The 19370-nt window shown below is 41.2% G+C and overlaps 1 protein-coding gene across 2 annotated transcripts in view; it reads left to right on the plus strand.

Annotated features, from left to right (window-relative positions):
- Positions 1–275: 275 nt before the first annotated feature.
- Positions 276–19370, plus strand: part of ALKBH5 (alkB homolog 5, RNA demethylase) — a 35387-nt gene continuing 16292 nt past the window's right edge. The window contains exons 1-3 of one of the 2 annotated variants that reach the window (XM_027874781.1): positions 276–462; positions 789–2306; positions 10645–10725. In XM_027874781.1, the coding sequence (XP_027730582.1) occupies positions 1567–2306; positions 10645–10725 (821 nt within the window). In that variant the 5' untranslated portion in view covers positions 276–462; positions 789–1566. The remainder of the gene's footprint in view (positions 463–788; positions 2307–10644; positions 10726–19370) is intronic. The other variant, XM_027874782.1, reaches the window with a different exon arrangement.

Genomic DNA, 19370 nt, shown 5'->3' on the forward strand with positions numbered 1-19370 from the left:
CGAGCCCGTGGCCCACATACGGCCATGGCCGAGCCTAACCTGGGAACTTTCGGTCCCCGGGACTTCCTCCGTAGCGGTAAAGAAACAGGCAATAATTTAACTACCCACTAACCCCTGAGGGGTCCTCGACAGGGACGCAATAACTAGGGCGACCCCCTCTGATTGACTGTCTTTTCCATCAATCACTTCCCGGAAACCTCGTCTGGGACCGCCCCCTGAGTGGCCGACAGACCAATAAAAGTAGAGCAAGCTCTAAGGGGGCGGTAATAGGACAGGGTAGGTTGTGGCGGTTTCCCAGGTTGTACGTGGAGGGGGTTGAGGAGTCTACGGGTGTCCCGACGATGTCCTGACAAGGCGCGGGAACGGCAGTGACAACGTGCAGAACCCTCCCCAACCAGCAAAGGAGGTGAAAGGAGCCGCTCAGCCCCCGAGGAAAGTCATAGCGGCGCTGTGTTGAGACAGGTTGCTAGGGGGTTCGTGGCCCTCAGGGGGTGGGGGAGGGGAGCAAACGACGAGCGGTTTTTCATGCGCATGCGTTTAAGTTGCCGCTGCCCGGGACCATCTTGATGCGCATGACTGAAGCCGGAGGCCGCTGTTGCCGGTGGAGTGGCGCCTGCGCGGTGAGGAGCCCGCTTAGGACAGGACTAGCCCCGGGTCTATAGTATGCTGGGCTGGCGCCCTGTGACGTAGTGAGGAGTCCTTTAAAGTGCTACTGAAAACCCTGCTCCGCAGAGCGGAACCGGATCGCACTTAATTGCAACCTGATTTCGTCGCTTTCTGTTCCCCAGGGGGCTGCTGCCATTGGAGCTGTGGGATGAGGCGGCAGAAGAGGTCTGGAAGACCTGGTGATGTGTTCCTCCCTTCAGCTGGAGACCTTTGAAGAGATCCCCGGAGGAGGCCCCGCCGCTTCTGCATGACACAGGCAGGCTGCTGCGGCTGAGGCCTCCCGGCGGCCACAGAGCCCCTCGAAGAGCCAGGATTCTGACTCGACGCCGGTGAATTCCTGCCTGTCCTTCAGCTGAAGAAGGGAAAAAGAAGCGGGGCACGCACGGTCGACGGGGCTTCACTTCTGGCTTCAGCAGGAAACTGGGCTTCAATCCTCGGGTCTTGTCCTTCCCCCATTCGCTGGAGGAAAGGGGTCAGAGGGATTGACTGCCGGGACTTTCACCGACTGCTCTGATCTTTCCCCTAAAGGCATACCGGGCTTTATTGCACGGAAGACTGGAACCTGAGACAAGATATCTGCCCCGACCCAGCTCCCGGAGAACCCCCATGAAGCATTGAAGCAAAGCATCCTCAAATGCTTTGAGAAGTGAGTGACCTATGGAGGATTGAAGGACCACCATCCCTTCCCCCCACCCATCTCCTAAGGAAAAGGGGCATCCTTGCGACCCTAAAATCTGCCTTTGGACGGGCCGTAGGCAAACCATCTTTTTCAGAAGGAACATTCGCATACAGCTGGTGCAGGCCATGAATAGCAGCAGCACTTCCCACTCTTCAGTTCCCAGAGTCGGGTATCTAGGAGATCAGTAGAGGAAAGGTGGGGGTGGGGTGGGAAGCAGCACCATGGCTGCTGCCAGCGGCTATACCGACTTACGTGAGAAGCTCAAGTCCATGACATCCCGGGATAACTACAAACCCAACAGCCGGGAGGCTGCCGTGGTGGCCGTTGCTGCTGCGGCTGCAGCTGCGGAGCCCTACACCATCCCGGCCAAACGTAAATACCACGAAGACTCAGATTCAGAGCGCAGTGACTACGAGGAGCAGAAAGAAGAGGAGGCCCGAAAAGTGAAGAGTGGCATCAGGCAAATCCGCCTCTTTAGCCAGGATGAATGTGCCAAAATCGAGGCCCGCATCGACGAGGTGGTGTCCCGAGCAGAGAAAGGGTTGTATAATGAGCACACGGTGGATCGGGCTCCCCTTCGCAACAAGTACTTTTTTGGAGAGGGCTATACCTATGGATCCCAGCTGCAGAAGCGAGGTCCCGGTCAGGAGCGGCTCTATCCACCTGGGGACGTGGATGAAATCCCGGAGTGGGTACACCAGCTGGTGATACAGAAGCTGGTGGAGCACCGTGTCATCCCTGAAGGCTTTGTCAACAGCGCAGTAATCAATGACTACCAACCCGGAGGCTGCATTGTCTCACATGTGGATCCTATCCACATCTTTGAGAGACCCATAGTGTCTGTCTCTTTCTTCAGTGACTCCGCCCTCTGCTTCGGCTGCAAGTTTCAATTCAAGCCCATCAGGGTCTCTGAACCAGTGCTGTTCCTGCCTGTGAGGAGAGGGAGTGTGACAGTGCTCAGGTAATGAGGGAAGGGACAGAAGGGAGTAACCTCTGCTATCATCCTTTAACCCACAACTCTATCCATCAAGTTAAGATAATGAATATCCTTTGTAAAAATCCTTTCCTTTATGGTGGTTGACCTATCCTATGGGTTAAACTGTATTGAGGCTTGATCTTAAAGTGGGAAATCCTTATCAAGGAAGTTTGTTCCTCTTCCCCCAGAAATGGAGAAGGAGAACATTGCTAAAACTTAGATTTAATGCACTCAGCACAAAGCCATAAGATTTTTCCAAGAATACTGTGCTGCTGGTTAAGACATAAATCTTTCTAAGATGCAGGTTTTGTTTTCTTGACCCTCTCACTATTTTTCATATGATCATAGATTTAGAGATGAAAGAGACCATCCAGACCAATCCCCTTATTTGATAGATGAAGTACCTTGGGGCTCAGAGAGGTTAAGTGACTTGCCAATGATCACATAGCATGCAGCTAGTAACTATCTGAGGAGATATTTGAACCCAGATCCCCTTGATTCCAAGTATAGCACTTGATCTCAGTCCTTCGTATGGAGGTATGTTAGAGTGTGCTTTCTAAATTATAAGTTTAGTAATTACATTCTTTTGACCTGGTGCTTTCCCCCAAAGTTGTATGCATAATATGTTTGTCTTCCCATTGGATTTTAATGAGAAAGCAAAATTTTACTTTAAACTGCTTCATTCTAGCTCAGAAATTTCAAGAATAAGAAAAGTAATCTCATTTCTTAGTCATAAGATAGCTAATGTTTATGAGTCCCTTGGAAACCTGTGATTTCAAAAAGTACCACAGAAAGTAATGTTGATCTTAACTTTCTATCCTGAAGGTCTAAAGGAATTTTAGTAGACAACATTTTAATCTTTAAAGTGCAGCAATGGATAGAGAAAGGTAGTCCCAGGGGTCCTTTTAATAGCATTATTGGGGGGTCACCATTAATATCATTGGGTGTGGAAGCAGTTGTTTCTTCAGTGTTTGTGGATGAGGGAGGAATCCTGTCAGGTCCCAAGAGCCAAAACTATGCTGCAATAGTAGGGAATTCCAAGCTGAGTGGTTAACTGAAGGTTGTTTGTGTCTGGGAAATAAACAGCAGCAGCAATACTTTGCTTCTTTGTTCATCTGAAACACCATAGAAGCCAGGATTTGGGATCCCACACAACCACTGAAAATCCAAATATTTGAGCCTTGTTTTGTTTCTTAGAATCTGTTTGTTTGTTCCAATATAGATTTATTACTTAAAGTACCTTTTAGTATAGAGATTTCCAACAAGAATTCCTCTAAAATTATTGGCCATAAACAATTCCACATAGCGTGGAATTACTGTAGTCCATCCCCAGGGAGACTTAGAGCCATAAAAACCAAAGGGGCCTTCAGAGCCAGGTCTGTACAGTTTTGTAGTGAGAATACATTTTGGAGTAGCTGTAAATTATTAGTTTTGATACTTTATTCAGGGCTTAAAAAGCATTCTGCTGAAAGTAAAATTTGTCATGTTATCCTTTTAGTTAATACGTTAAAAATATATCATAAAGCTCCTCAGACACAAAACATGGTCCCTCTAACTAGAGCTGTCCTCCACGCCTGGAAAATGTTCTCAAACCATCCTACTTGACAAGAGTGCACTAACAGAATTATACTGTCAGGAAAATTTCTTACTTCTTAGAGAACTTTAGCTCTAAAACCTCAAGTTTCTATTTATTTTTAGCCTTTCTAAAGTAAGGTTTATTTGTTAGGTTAGGTAGTCTATGTGATGATGTCATTTAAGGAGAAACACTTGGAGAAGTCTTCATCATAGATTTGGAAATGGAACGGACTTTGGAGAAGGGCTTCTTAACTTGTGGTCTGTGGATAGATTTCTGGGGGCTATTGAACTTGACCGGGGAAAACAGTCACATCTTTGTTTTCACTAATCTCTAACTGAAATTTAACATTTCTTTCAATTATGAAATAATAATGATGATGATGATTCTGAGATGAGGTCCCTAAACTCTACTAGATTGCCAGAGGGGTCTTTGACATAAAAAAGGTTAAGAACCCCTGCCTTAGAGGTACTAGATAACACTTATTTTATGGATGAGGATACTAAGGCCCAGAGAAGTTAAGTGACTTGCCCAGTATCACACAGTAGATTATTAAGTGTTTGCTATGTGCCAGGCACTGTATATAAATAGGAGAGTCAGGATTCAAACCCAGACTTTCTGCCTCCAAATCTAGTGCTCTTATCCACTGTATACTGGAAGCAAAGTCAGTTCTCAGCCTCCCTCTTACACCTCCTCACCCCCTTCCCTGCCTGCCCACATATCACCAAGTTAAAAAAACCAGTACTCTTGCAGACTTTTGGGGGGGGGTGGAGCTTGGCAATGGGATGAAGTGACTTACCATGGGTTATACAGCTAGTCAGTGTCAAAGGACTGAGGCCAGATTTGAACTCAGATCCTCCTGATTCCAGGGCTGGTGCTCTTTTCACTGCGCCACCTAACTGCCCTGAGACTTTGTTTTTCAGAGCTCCTGTCTGAATTTCCAAATTGGGTTCAAAATGCTACTTCAGAGCTTTGTCAGCTCTGTTCTGCTCCATCTACAGACAGGTAGACTGCTTCCCTAAAATCTCTGGCCAATTAGCATCTTGGTTTTTCTGAGAATCCTTTTTATCTGTTATATAAACTTATGGAGATATCCTTACTTTGTTGCACTTACCAAGAATAAGCCCCAAACATGCTACCCTCAGCTGATAGGATTTAGAGCTTCAGGTTAGGAAGAAAAGAGTGTGATGAGTAGAGAACTGTCTTTGAAACCTGGAAGACCTGGGTTCTAGTCCCACCTCTGACGCACACAGGCTCTGTAATCCGAGGCAAGTCACTTAATGTCTACTCTAAGTAACTCTCTAAGATTTTAAGTTGTATAGCCTTGATAAAGGTAGTTTCCTCATTTGGGAAATATTCCCTATACTAATGAAACCAAGTCTAATTCTTATCCTTCAACATGTCAACGTTTGAGAAGAGGTATAATGGGGGTGGGTAGGAAGGCAGATTCTGGACTCAGTGTTTGAGTTGCAAGGGACCTTAGATTATCTGATCAACCTATTCATTACGCTGAGAAGAAGCCTGGGACCCAGGGTGACTTTCAGCTTGCCAGCAAAGCCTTTTGACTTTAGTCCAATACTCTTTCCACTGCATCATGATTTCATCTAGTAATAGCTGAAACACTGCTCGCTTCATCAGCATTTCTCTCATTTTGAGAATTATAGTAGGGGTTCAGTTTTTTTAGTAGTTGTCAGTGTGGAAAACAGCTTCTGAAAATCATATAAACACGTTTGAAATGGTGATGGAAACCCATCCTAAACAAAAGTTTTGTCCTGCCTATTTCTAAATTCAGTTGGAAACTGCTTCCTGAATGGTAGAACTTTTCACTCCTTCAGTTCCTTCAGTGGTAGACTCTGCCCTCCCTTATTCTTTTCTGCCTAGTTTGCCATTTGAGCAGAGGAACAGGTAGGCCACTCAACTCTATTCCTCCAAGACATTTATTTATTACCTTCTTCCTACCTACTTAGCACATTGCTCTTTCATGCTATGAGATGAATATGTCATTCTAAAATATAGAAATTACATTTTTAATTGAAATAATTTCCTAGAGGCTGATCCATTATTTGCTGTTATCATTAATGATCAATTTTGGGATAAGAGTAGATAATAATCTATTTTTTGAAAACAGAATTCAGCTTTTATCTTAAAATAGTTCAGAAAGTGGGGCAGATAGCCCTTAAGTCATTTCACCTGTGCAGTGGAAGAAATATTCAAACAAAGAATAGCAAAGAATATTCAAAACTTAGTGAAAAACAGAATGATAGTGATGCTTCAGTTCATAAGGAAGCAGACTCACAGATGGTCTCGGGCCAGAGGTCTGTACTGGGTTGTCTTAATGTTTCTTGTCCTAGGAAGGAAATGGAAGACAAAGGAAAAGAAGGCAGATGTACTGCTGCTATCTTCAGGAACCTCTGTGCATTCTTTAAATACGTGGAAAAATTTTAGGGCTGGGCATTGTGCAGCTGTGGTAAAGGCTTAGCTCTTGTTCTTTAGAGAGCCTAATTTTGTTTTCAGAACTTTTCCAATTTGGAACATGACTGAAAAGAGCAGAATGTGTTGGCCTGGCACAAAGAAGGCACTTCATAAATGTTTATTGATCTGTTATTGGTTGATTATCCCATTTGATTTAGATTTTATGTATGCTAAAGCACTCTGTAAATCAAGCATTTAAGTGTGTACTAAGCTATAGGCACTGTGCTAGACACTGGGGATACAAATACAAGGAGTGAAGCAATCTCTATGCTTCAGAAAGGGGATGGGGAGGGAGGGAAGGGGAGAGGCATGTGTCCCAATCCCAGGGGGACAGACTACAGAGACGGGGTCATGAGGAACAGAAACAAGGCCACTTTGCCTAGTTTCAGAGTGAAGGAGGGGTAGTGATGTCCAGTGAGTCTGGAAAAATTGGTTTGGAGCATATTGTGTAGAGCTTTAAAAGCTAAACCAACTTATATTTTAATCTAGAGGCAATAGGGAGCCACTGAAGCTTGAGTAGTAAGTGGATTTACATATCAGATCTGCCCTAAATATCTGTACACCATCCCTCTAGCTGTAGGTGTACTGCAAGCTTCAAAAAGTTCTTAAACAAGCCTTATAGCTGCTAGGCGTAGGGGTTGGTGGAAGGGGAGGGAATACAAAAACAAAGGTGAATGATACTGTGGTTATGTAGTTGAACAGTTTGAGAAAAGGTTGTACACTGGATCCGAAATTTAGTGTATTATGTAGTCAGAATCAGGGTTAGGATTAGCTTGATACCTCCTGTAGTTTGAGGCATCCTCCCCCTTTCCCCAGCCTTCTAAACTTTTGGAGTCAAACAAGCCTTACCTCCTTTCCTTGGATTTGAGCTGTGTATATTTTTATGGTATTAGAGTAATGTATAAATAACTTCCACCTGAGATCACTACCCTGCTTTGGTGAAAAGTGGCTCACTTTCCAAAAAGAACCAGCTTTGGTTTACCTTCTAGATAGATGGGATGGGGAAAGCAAATGCATTTCACACACACACACCCCCATTGAGAGAGGGTTCATACTCTGATTGCAGTATGTTACAGAGAGTTCTTAGGCTGTCTCCCAGTAAATTGCAGAAAGAAGACTACTGGGTCAGGAGACCTTGGTTTGAATCCTGGCCCAAACAAGTTACTAGCTCTGTGACAGTGAACAAGCAGGTCACTTAACCTCCTTATGCCTTAGTTTCCTCATCTGTAAAAGGTGGAGAAATGTGTGCACTGCCTACCTTTTATATAAAGAAAAGCTTGTAAACCTTAGTGTTACATAAATGTCATACCACCCACTGGCCCTAAGACAGAACGGAGGACTCTCTAGATAGATAGCCAAAACCTGTTTTCATGATGTCTCTCTGACCCCGTTTGGACAAACTTGCCAAATGGTGTTTAAGGAGGAAGTTAGCATCTTCATAAACCTGTCTTGATCATGCATTTTCCAAATCTTTCTCCCTAGACAAGAGACTTAGGATGTGGTACAAGGAAACATTGGAAGTGATCACTGCTTTCCCATTTGATCAACATGATAATTATTGTAGGCTGACCAATATGTAAAACTTCCTTTCCTGTGGAGATAAAATAACAGGCACTGACTCTTTTCCACAGGCCAAGAGTGGCATTGACCTGAGTGTATTCAGTTTCAAACTGGCATGTAGCTTCTCTTAAACAGGTTCTCTTGCAATAAATAGGCTCCTTAGTGGTAAATAACCCTAATGTACTCTCAGCTTAACACTTTCTGATGGAACGTTCTGGTTGAAGAATAGCTTAACACAAGTTGTTTCTTCTATGATCCTCCCTTCTTTGTATATTGAAACAACTTGTGTTTATTAATGATTTAGGATCAAAGTAAAAACAATTTTTAAAAGAGTAGCATAGATCCTTTTTTACAGCCAAGATGTTCTTGGGGTTTGCCAAAGATTTAGATAATCATAATGGTTTTGCTGATAGGAAAGCCAAAGGTATAATGAAAGCCTAATAATGAGCGTTAATGCATTTTAGTGTCAGATGCTTCTGCCATATGCCAGAATGAAAGCAACCACAAGAGGGAGCAGGAGCAGCACCTGAAAGGATTAAGATTAAGCTGAGCTAAGGGGTACCAGAGATAGCTAAGCTATTATAACCTATGATACTGCATACTTACATATTGTGAAAACGATTTGAACCAGCTAAAATTATCCTTCCCCAGTCTTTTGACTCATTTTGGCTCCACTTGGTAGGAGGATGACGTGGTAGTTTAATTCTTGGGTTTTTTTTTCCTAGTTTTGTTTTTTAAGAAAAGAGAGAAGATAAATTGTTAAATGTCTGGATTTTCTCCAGAATTGCATTTCGACAAGCTTCCCCATGTTAGCAGATTTGAAGGTAGTATATTTTCAGCTCTGTTACTGGCCAAGTCAGAAAGGTTAATAACACTTTATATATATTTATCTGAAGAGGTATTTGTCTGTAGCTGATGTGAGAATTAGTGCCCTACACTCTTAAGTGATTCGTTTGGAGATTGGCCTTTTCTACCTTTCACGGTTTACTTTTTGCTCTGGTATATAGAATGACAAAGAAGAAAGTGTGGTAAGATTTGCAACCATTTTGCCTGCCTAAGCTAGCCCAGAGAATATGACTGAGACCTTCTTTGATGCAAGAGATAGGAGCTCCAAGTTCTTTGATCCATAGGAGCCTGGAATATTTTCAGAGTTAAATCAAGAATTCTGGTTTGGTCTGCAGTCTTCATTGGCCTCTGGTTTAGTTCAAGACCACCCTGAGAAAATCTTTATTGTGGATGTGATCTCCTGAGGCCAGACAAGAACTAACCTGGTAACCTTGAAGGGACACAGGGCTTGGAATCAGGTCAGACTTTCTGAGACCTAAGCCAAAAGTAGCCTGGCTCTTAGACAGAGCATGGGGTGAATAGCTGTTTGCCTCCTTATACCAGGGTATCAGATGCCTTCTGCCTCTTTCCCGGTTTCCTCCCCCACCCCCATCCAAATAGTACCAGCCATTTTATAATATCTTGCCAAGTGTGTCCAGGTTGAGTTTTGAGTGATAGAGGCCTGATGCTAATACTTCTTTCGAAAAGGACTGTCAGAAAAGCCTGAGCATAAGATAAAGAGACTGAGTTTAGGATGATCCTTTACCACATGGGACTCTTAGAGGTATTTGAGTTGAGTGAAATATTTGAGAGATCTTTTCTCACCTACTATTCAATTCTGACCTGAGGCTACAGTTAGTTTTATTTTTTATAAACTAAAACCATACTGTACTGATCTGAATGATTTTTCAGGGTTTTGTTAGCTTGACTATGCTTAGATTGATAAATTAAAATTACTTGGGGCATGACAACTGAGAGATGGTGCTGAGGGACAACGTTAGCTTTGAAAGTTCCTAGCCATCAAGTAGTCCTCTACATTTGATTACTGGCCTGTAAGCAATTTTGAATTATGTACCATGTTGAAGTAAATAGGAAATGATGGTAGTGATTCCTAAAATACACCAAACAGCTGATTGAGAGACTTTGAATTCCTCAAGTGGTAGCTTTAGGGAAAAAAGCTGTTGAATTTCTCTTGGGTACCTTCTGTGCCCTGGTGATGCATCATCAGTTTGTCCACTTCAGCGTCTGCATATAGCCAAAAAGTTGTGAGAGAGGGTAAGAGGTCTGAATATCTTTCTCTCTTTTTCTGTCTCATACAGTAGCCTTCCTTAAATTAATCTGGTTATTCCAGTCAGTCTCTGCATCTCTGATTCCTTGAAAAATGAGAAGGATTGACAAATGTTGAGTCTATTCAGAAAATAAAAAACTTCCCTTAAATTGAGGGCCTTTCTAGGTCTTGATAGTTTTTTTAAATGGTTAGAGGGAGTTTGAAAATAGTGTGGTATCACGTAAATTGCTCTGCTTTTCCTTCTCACCTTTCCATTAAAAGTATTATTTGCTTGCCATATGCCCATGTTTTCTTAAAGTAGTTTCTACATTTAATCAGACTAGTTTTAGATAAAATGTAGAGTCTCCACTGAGAAGAAACAGCTTTTAAGTAGTAAACATGCCTGCCATGTCCATCTATGGAAGAAGTTCCCTTATTTTGAATCACAAATAGGTGTGTCTTTGGAGAGAAAGTAGTATCTTCAAGTTCATATTGTTAGCTTCCTGACCATCAGAATGAGCTTTAGTAACTCAAAGGAAATGGGGAGAAGAATCCTGATCAAAGGAAATGATAATCATCTATCTCCAGTCATTCTCTTAACCTCAGCGTGCTGTGTTTTCTTTCAGTGGATATGCTGCTGATGAAATCACCCACTGCATACGACCGCAAGATATCAAGGAGCGTCGAGCTGTCATCATCCTTAGGAAGTAAGTGCCAAAACTCAATTGTTTTTCCACTCGGTTGTTTTATATATACATCTTTGCATCTTTCTGGATCCTATTTGTAAATAACAACTGAGGTATATTTTAAGTCTGGGAGATATTTGTGCACCAAAGGGTGGGTGTCTGGCAGAATGGCAGCCTTAGTTTCATTTTACCCCTTCTTGATTTTAATTTTGTAGGTATAAAGATTTTTCATCTGGAAGCTAAGTACTTCAGTGAATAGATAGGAGTGCTGTGAAAAATCATGTGCTATCAGTATTTAAAAGTACACTAAGACCAAAAGATTTGAGAAAATAAGTTCATTTTCCCATACCCAGAGACTACCTGAAATTCTTATTATCACAACTTGTAATATACTTTTTTCTTGTTTAAAAAATTTAATTAATATACTTTAAAAGTATTTTTAGACACTGCTTTCACAACCTTCTTTCAATTGTCAAGGTTTTTATATATGATAGGGAAAACAGAGAGTAACAGAAACTAATCAGATGTCTGAGAATCTAATTCTGTCACCATTTCCCATATAAGGAATTGATGACCAACTTGTGGTAAATTTAGGCTGTGGTGGAAAGAATCAGGAAGTGTTGACATACTACCTGTGGCCATGTAAGTTCTCCTAATTTTCTTTCATCAGATAAATAGACTTAGAATCATGGAACTGTAAAGCAGAAAAAAGAGGTCTTTTTTTTCTTTTAAGTAAGGCAGTTGGGGTTAAGTGACTTGCCCAACATCACACAGCTAGTACGTGTCAAGTGTTGGGTCTGAGGTCAGATTTGAACTCAGGTCCTCCTGACTTCAGGGCCAGTGCTCTATCCACTGCGCCACCTAGCTGCCCCAAAAAGAGGTCTTTAAAGAGCATCAAGTCCAGTCCCTTCATTTTGGAGATGAGGGAAACAACCTCAGAGGTGAAAGACAGTACTTGCCCAAGGTCATATAGCTTGTTTAGAGGCAGAACCAGCACTACAGCACAAGTCTCCTCTCAATTTGGTGTTATTCAGAAACCATAATTAGAATGTTCCTTTGTAACTTAGCCTATTTCTTTTCTCCTTCCCAGGGCCCCCAGGCTTCAGTTCAGTTTGTCATGATCAGCAGACATTTATTAAATGTCCATTATATGGTGGGTACTGGGAATATAATAATAAATGACAAGCCTAGCTTTTAAGGAATTTATATTCAACTGCAGTGGTTTGGACTTTTTTACTCATGACTGTGCTTTTTGCCATAAGGAATTGCAGCACCCTAGACATTTAAGTTGACAGTGCTGTGGTAGAATAGTTGGGTGACTTGAATATGCACAGTTGTCTTTAAAAAGAGTGGCCTTTTTTGTTGATTTTGCTACAACTTCAAGGTCTGACATTTTTTGAGATTATTGTGTACATATAGGCACATTTTGTTTTTGCAAATGCTATACTTAACCACATTAATATGCTGGGTAAGTGAAATGTATGTTAAATAATTTTTTTGAAAATCTTTTATCTGCAGTTACGTAACATCCAAAATTTCACGGCATACCTAACAACACTTGAGGCACACACCCTTTTAGAACCACTGTTCCACTGGGAAAACATGCATATATGCAGATTAAAGATAATACAAGGTAGTGTTATAGAAACAATAGAAAGATTCAGTCAAAGTATCCTAGAACTTTAAAGAGGGTAAAAAGACTTTACAAACTTCAGGAAATACTTTTATCCTCAGCATGTAGCATTGTTCCCGGCACATAGTAGGCACTTGATAAATGCTTGTTGATTTATTGATCTGCCTTTTTACCTTCCCTGTTTTACCTGCTGCTTTCCCTTTGTACTTCATTAACAAAAAGATTGATCACATAGAGTTCATCTGTCCTGTTAACAAAAGGAGCTGCCTGATTGTCAGGCTTTTTTGGGGGGGGGCGGGAGAAACAGTGTCTCACTTGTACTTTTCAAAGTCCTGGGGATATAATCTTCATTTTTGAGAGGTGTTAAGAGATTTCCTTCACTAAAATCTTTCTCCTTTGCCATCTAATGGTATAGAAGTGTTCCTGGTTTATCAGGAAGCCTTGGCAGGTTGTGACAAAGGGTTTAGAGCATGGACCTGGTGACACATTATGGCTCCGTCTACCAAAGATCACCCTCCCTAAGTTTAGAGAGACTCTTAACTTAAAAAGTTGGTCATAAGATAGAGAATCTTGCCTAAAAAAAAAAAAAAGAGAATCTTTTTGGCCATAGCAGTCCACAAAAACTATCTTCTGAGGTGTTTCTGGGTTACTATCTGCATTGATAGGAGTAACTGACTGTATGATAAAATGAAAATGCAGATCCTTATTCATAATGGCCGACTTTGTTTTTAGTACTTAAGATTTATAAAACATGTCACATCACATTTGTCTTAAAATACTAGAAATTATTTAAATCATCTAAAGTCAAACCTTCTAACTCAGAAGAAACAGGCTGTGGCTAGGGAGGTCAGTTGCTCAGACCCTTGTAGAGAATATGTAAACTCAAGAGGATCTGGCAGCACAGAACTGAAGTTCTCTGCCAGTGAAGGCAGCCAGGTGGCAAAGGAGAAACCTGGGCATCTGGCAAGGTATCAACTTCTGACACAACAGCCAAAGAAGTGGCAGGCCAGGAACAATTGCATCTCAATGGGAGCCAAGAGTTACTCCCGTTAACAGGAGATTGAAAGGGTAGGGCAACATCATTCCATGTGTTCCTGGTCACAGAAAAGTCTCTGACTTCAGGTTGATGTGCTGGTCCTAGAACTAGTAGTAAATTATCTTCTTCTTTGCTGTCCTCAGATAAGAGTCTGGTTTTAGTGGTAAGAGCATTGTCCACAGAACTAGGAGACCAGGACACTAAGCCTGAACTTCCAATGCCTCAGACTAACTCCTCCTTTCTGTTCAATTATTTGTATACATCAGTGGGCAGAAGTTACAGGAAAGCAGATTTCAGCACAGAATAAAGAACTTTCTATTACTTTTTATTTTATTTTTTTCTTTGTTTTAATATCACCATTCCTGAATGTGTTCCTTTTACTGTGCCTTGTAACAAAAGGTTTTTTGGTGGTTTTTTTGGGGGGGATGCAAATTCATGTGTGCTTTAAGGGGAGGGGCAGGGTAGGAAGCAGTTCAATAAAACCAATCTACATATCACCACTATCTGACAGGGTATAATATTCCACATCTAGTGTCCTTCACTTCTTCAGAAAACAGAGGAAGGAAAGGGCTTGACTCAGGGCTTCACACTTAATGATTCGGTTTAACTTTTGTTCTTTCATTTAGATTGTTGTATTTATTATTCTCCTGGTTGTGTTTGCTTCACTCTTCATCAGTTCATGTCTTTCTTTGGTTCTCTGACTTAAAAGTAAAACTTTCTAATGAATGATGCTGCCCATCAGTTATTTTTTTTGTTTGTTTTTTGTTTTGGCTAGGCAGTGGGGTTAAGTGACTTGCCCAGGGTCACACAGCTAGTGAGTGTTATGTGTCTGAGGATGGATTTGAACTCAGGTCCTCCTGAATCCAGGGCCAGTGCTCTATCCAGTGCACCACCTTGCTGCCCCTGCCCATCAATTATATAGACTGTATCAAGAGATAACAATTTCCTCCTGTAAAAGAAGATATTTGAGCAAAAACTGTAATTATTTAAAAAAACCTTTTTTATTTATTTTTTTTTTAAAAAGCACCTACTGTGTGCAGAGCACAGTGTGCTGGGACAAATACAAAGTTTAGGTAAGACATAGTCCCTGCCCTCAGAGATTTAGGAACTTAGTCTAGTACCTCTAGATGACCATCTGTTAGGCCTTCTCTGTGCAGCGTCCCTACTTTGGTTAAGCAGCTGAACCACATAGATAAATAGCCGTTAGAACAGTGATATCAACTCAAATAGAAATGGGAGCGACTAATCCATACATAAAACACCTATGGCCCTCATATTGTCTTAGTTTTAAAATGTAATATTATCCTTGTTTTATTGTATTTTTATTTTGTTAAATATTTCCAACTACATTTTAATCTGATTTGGGCTGCACTTGGGAGTGTTGTGGGCCGCCTGTAGCCCAGGTATTTGACTCCTGTGCTCTAGGATCCTTTCTGTACCTATTCCAGGTATTATAAGATCAAGATGATAATTTGGAAGTGTTTTTAGATATGTAGAGAGTAAATTGAAGATTATTGCAGGAATCAAAAGAATAGAGTAGCTGGAAGAGGTCTAGGATGGCTATATCAACTAGTGCCTTCACAAATTCTCATTGACCTAATCTAGGTTTCTTAGGCTATGCAAATTATTTTTATGAGCAAGAAAATATGGTTAGAACATTAAGATGTTGTCATAGAACACATCTTCTTAGTACATTGAGCTATCAGGAGGGAATCTGAAGACCTCTTAACATTCTGTCTTTGGAAAAGCCAAGGCTGTGGTGGTGTTTGCATAATCTACTGTATTGTGAGACTGTGAAATGGGACCCAACCCCAGGTCACTTGAAATGAGAGTATCAGTAACTGTTTGTTGGTCTTTTACCTAATCCATGTCACGTAATCACTTTGAAAACATCTATTTCTTCTACATGAGGTCTTAGTGTTGCTCATGTATTGGTGAAGCTAGAACTTCTCATGTATCCCATCATACACGGTAATGTCTTAGGTTAAGGGAATAATAGCTTAAGTTTTTCCCTCTGGTGCATAACTATTAAGTAGTTTGTTCTTTTGAGTTATTTACTTACATACTTCTATGGTGTTCCAGTCTTCTGAAGACACATGCAATAAGCAAAAGGTGTTTTTTGTTTGTTTATAGTAGATAGTCATTGTATCTGTTGACCATATTAAATATATTTGAGGGCTGAAGATAGCATGTTCCTATATACAGAATTGCTTTCATCCCTTCCCACTTGATTTTCCCAATCCTCTACCCAGGATATAGGAAATGAGATTTGATTTTAGGGTACAAGGTAGAGATAATAGCTGACATTTACTTTAAAATAACTGACAGTACTTTAAAATTTGCAAAACATTTCACATATGTTCTCACTTGACCTTCAGCAACCCTATGGGGTATGTAATCAGAGATTGTATCCATTTTACAGATAAAGAAACTGAGGTTCAGAGGTTAAGTGACTTGTCCATGGTTACATAATTAATCTCAGAGATGAGATTTGAACCTTCCTACCACTGGATTCCAAGTCCAGTGATCTTGCTCTGTTCTGTGTTTTCATATGACCCAGGAAACTCCTTCAGAAGCTATGACTTGGTTAGGGAACCACTTAAAAGTGGTGTTCATGCTGACCAATTTGGTCACTTAGCTCAATGTCAGTAAATCTTAGTGTCATGTGGTCTATTTGCATAATTGCAAATATGATGGATCATAAAGTTTTTAGTGCTTTGTGCAGAAAGGCAAATATTAGGGATATGCCAAAACAGAATACAAAATTAACTTTTGTACCCATCCAGCAGCAGTGATCTTAACTAGCACGGCTTTCAGAGGAGTTTAAGTAACTCCTTCTCTGAGGTTTAGTTTTATAGAGTACAAAAAGATATTACTGGTACATACATATCTTCACAAGCTTCTGATGGTACTTTTCTTTTATTCCAAATTTCTTGTAGCTGGCTTTGATCTGGGATTTCTGATTTGAGTTGAATGCTAACCTTCTATTAAAGTGCTTCCATATTCTACCCCACCAAAAAAAGCAACAGACTTGGTTTCTATTTTTATGACACTCATTTTATGTTCCTCAGTGAAATCTTGATATTATAGGGAAACAGTGTTGTTGCATAACATCAAGGACTTAAAGAACTTACATTTCTGCTGGGGCCTAAGCTAGCGATTATTATTTGGCATCTTCAGAAGCACACTGAGGTTGGCTTAGTTAGTTAGCATTCTTTCTACCACCTGAAGGTATTAATGGTTCAAGGGGAAAATATGTTCATAACTGTAAGTATAACCAACCTGCCCCCAAACAGTCAGATGTGTGGCATAGTCACAGTATTAGGAAGGATTTCCCTGTGGCTTATGTTGTGAGAAAACTAAGTAGAACAACCTTATAGGCATGAGTAGCTTTTTCTAAGTGGAACAGAACCTCTCTAGAGATTTGGAAGTAAAGAATGCAAAGGACATGGCCAAGTTTGAGAGGCAGGAAAATGAAACTTTTTTAAAAAGTAGAGCAGATATGGCACTGACATTCCTGAGTCCATAAAGGGATCGCCCTGAAGTGGTGTGCCAGCCTGAGTCTATAAGCTCCCTGGCACTAAAACGTGTTGAATGAAATATGTCAAGATTTGGTAAAGTCGTAATATTAAAGCTGATAGGGACCTGAGGGATCATCTGCACCTCCTTCATTTTACAAATGAGAAAAAAATACTTAGGATTGATCTCTCTCCTAATTGTTGGCTGTTTCCTTTAAAGGAAAGCCCTAAGCTAATAGCTCACCAGCCAAGGGTTGCTGATCCCTTCTTTGCCCAAGGATGACCCCTAGAGACAGAAAACTCAAGTCCCCCCATCTTCTGGAGGTTCTCGGGGAGACCCACTTTGATTTGCTCTCCCCTCCCATAACCAGCCCTAGAATTCAGGGATATTGTGTAGAAAAGATGCTTTAACCTGTTTAGCCAGGACTAAGCTGTCTGATCCAGCTTTTGACCTATCTGCTGAGCAGTAAAGTAGCATCCTCAGGGAATACCTCACTCTTGTAGTCTTTTCATTTTTTTTTCTTTCATGGTCTTTTCCAGCGCACATCTGGGATTTGTCTGGTTTTAAATGATCTCCATAGGTTCTGGAGATGTTTTAGCTTCAGTTTTAGAAAATTTCACTTTGGGAGAAAGCATGAAAGAACAAAACTTTGGATTTTTCAAATGTGTGTGAAACCACAACTGAAGTAATTTCCATTCCTGTGTCTGCTGCCTCATCTGTATAAACTCTTGTTCCTCTGTCTAGGATTCTCTGAGCTGAATTGTATGCTATTATGTTCTCTCTGTGTTTTGACCTGCAAACGTGCCTTTCAGTAGCATCCTGGCATCAAGAAAGTCTGAGAGGGTGCTACACTTGTAGACCATTCTTTCAGGTACCTAGCACAATGAACAAATTGAAGGATTTGGGCACCTCACTTATCTGAGAACTAGCATTGAACCAGTTTCCTACCAGTTGAAGTAAAGGTGCTGATGCATACTTCTTGCCATCCCTAGAGCTTACAGAAAATACCTGTCAGCATAGCAAAGGCATTTCTTTGCTACCAACAGATTTGGAGGGAGTAGGGCTAAGAGCAAAAAGATCTCAGTTGAAAGTGGCAACACTAGTTCTGTCCTCTGTAGACTCCACAAGAATAGCAGGGAAAACTAATGTGAGACAGGCTGAGGCTACCTCCAAGGGGCTTGACCCCTGTCTGTACCAGTATGAAACTGTTTATCAGTTTACATGCCAAGGTATGCCTGAATCCCAGACTCGGAGTATTGGGAAGGGACTAACTTCCCACCCAGGACAGATAATTCCTTTTTCTATATCCTATATATAAAATTGTATTTGTGATCTTTCAGTAATGGGAAGCTTATTACATAACAAGGCTTTCCTATTACCTGACCTGGGTGGTCTTGTGTCAAACAAAGAATTCTCTAGATCTAGGTTTCTTGTGTGACTCAGGGCAAGTCAGTTACCTAAAGAAACCAGCGTTCCAGAGTAATGAAGTATAGAAATACCTGTGCCACACCCACAGAAGGTAAATTATGAATGAGTTGGAATATCCATGAAACATTTACAATCTTTGAAAGGTAGTTGGGAGAGGTGGAGTACTTGAAATGAGGACATTGTTGCTGTATTAGGAAGGGTCCTCATGTGGCCCTCTAGGTCCTCAAATGCAACCCTTTGACTGAATCCAAACTTCACAGAACAAATCCAAAAGGCTGCACTTGAGGACTAGAGGGCCACATGTGACCTCAAGGCTGTAGGTTCCCCACCCCTTTATTTAGACCCTGAAGAATTCAGGTTTTTTGTTTTGTTTTTAATTTTCCCCTGTGGGTGTCAGAATCTAGGCTTCGCCATTGGTTCTCTTCACCTGTTAACTTGTTCTTTAGAGTTTTTGCGATTGTTAATGGCAAACTTTGATTCTTTGCTTCAAATCTGTTCAGATTAACCTAATTTATGTTGCTTTTTAATTATTTTGAGGTTCTACTATGTTAGAAAAATCTGAAACAAAAATCTGCTACAGGAGTGTGTGAAGGAAAGCCTTTATTATGCTTCTTGCAAGAAGTGGGCACACTGCACTGTAGTATGGCATGTGTGCACCGATACAAAAGCAGAGCCAACTTTTAAATGGTTAATAAATCCATACTCCTCCCATTTGAGCTGAGATTGGACCAGCTCATTTGGGTTACACTCTTCCTGAACTGCCCATCCCATGTTACTCTTTGTTATGTACATTCCTCCCGGGTTCATATGTCCCATGTTCAAAAATGGCAGCTCTCTCCACCCTCGGGGTTTGTCAGTTAATATTCAGTAAGCTTATTAAGCAAGCCCAGTGGAAAAAGGCCTTTGCCTGGTCCTTGCCCCTGACCGTTGCAATCGGTTTAGCCTTTTAGGGCTCTGTCTTAAGGAAGTAGTGGTCTTGCAGAATGTTCGGGACACTTTCTGATTGGTTGAGGGACTATCCGCAAGATCTTGGAAGTCCTCCTCAGAATT

Source organism: Vombatus ursinus, unplaced genomic scaffold (assembly GCF_900497805.2).
Source record: "Vombatus ursinus unplaced genomic scaffold, bare-nosed wombat genome assembly UNPS02014807.1, whole genome shotgun sequence".
In the NCBI taxonomy this organism is placed as follows: domain Eukaryota; kingdom Metazoa; phylum Chordata; class Mammalia; order Diprotodontia; family Vombatidae; genus Vombatus; species Vombatus ursinus.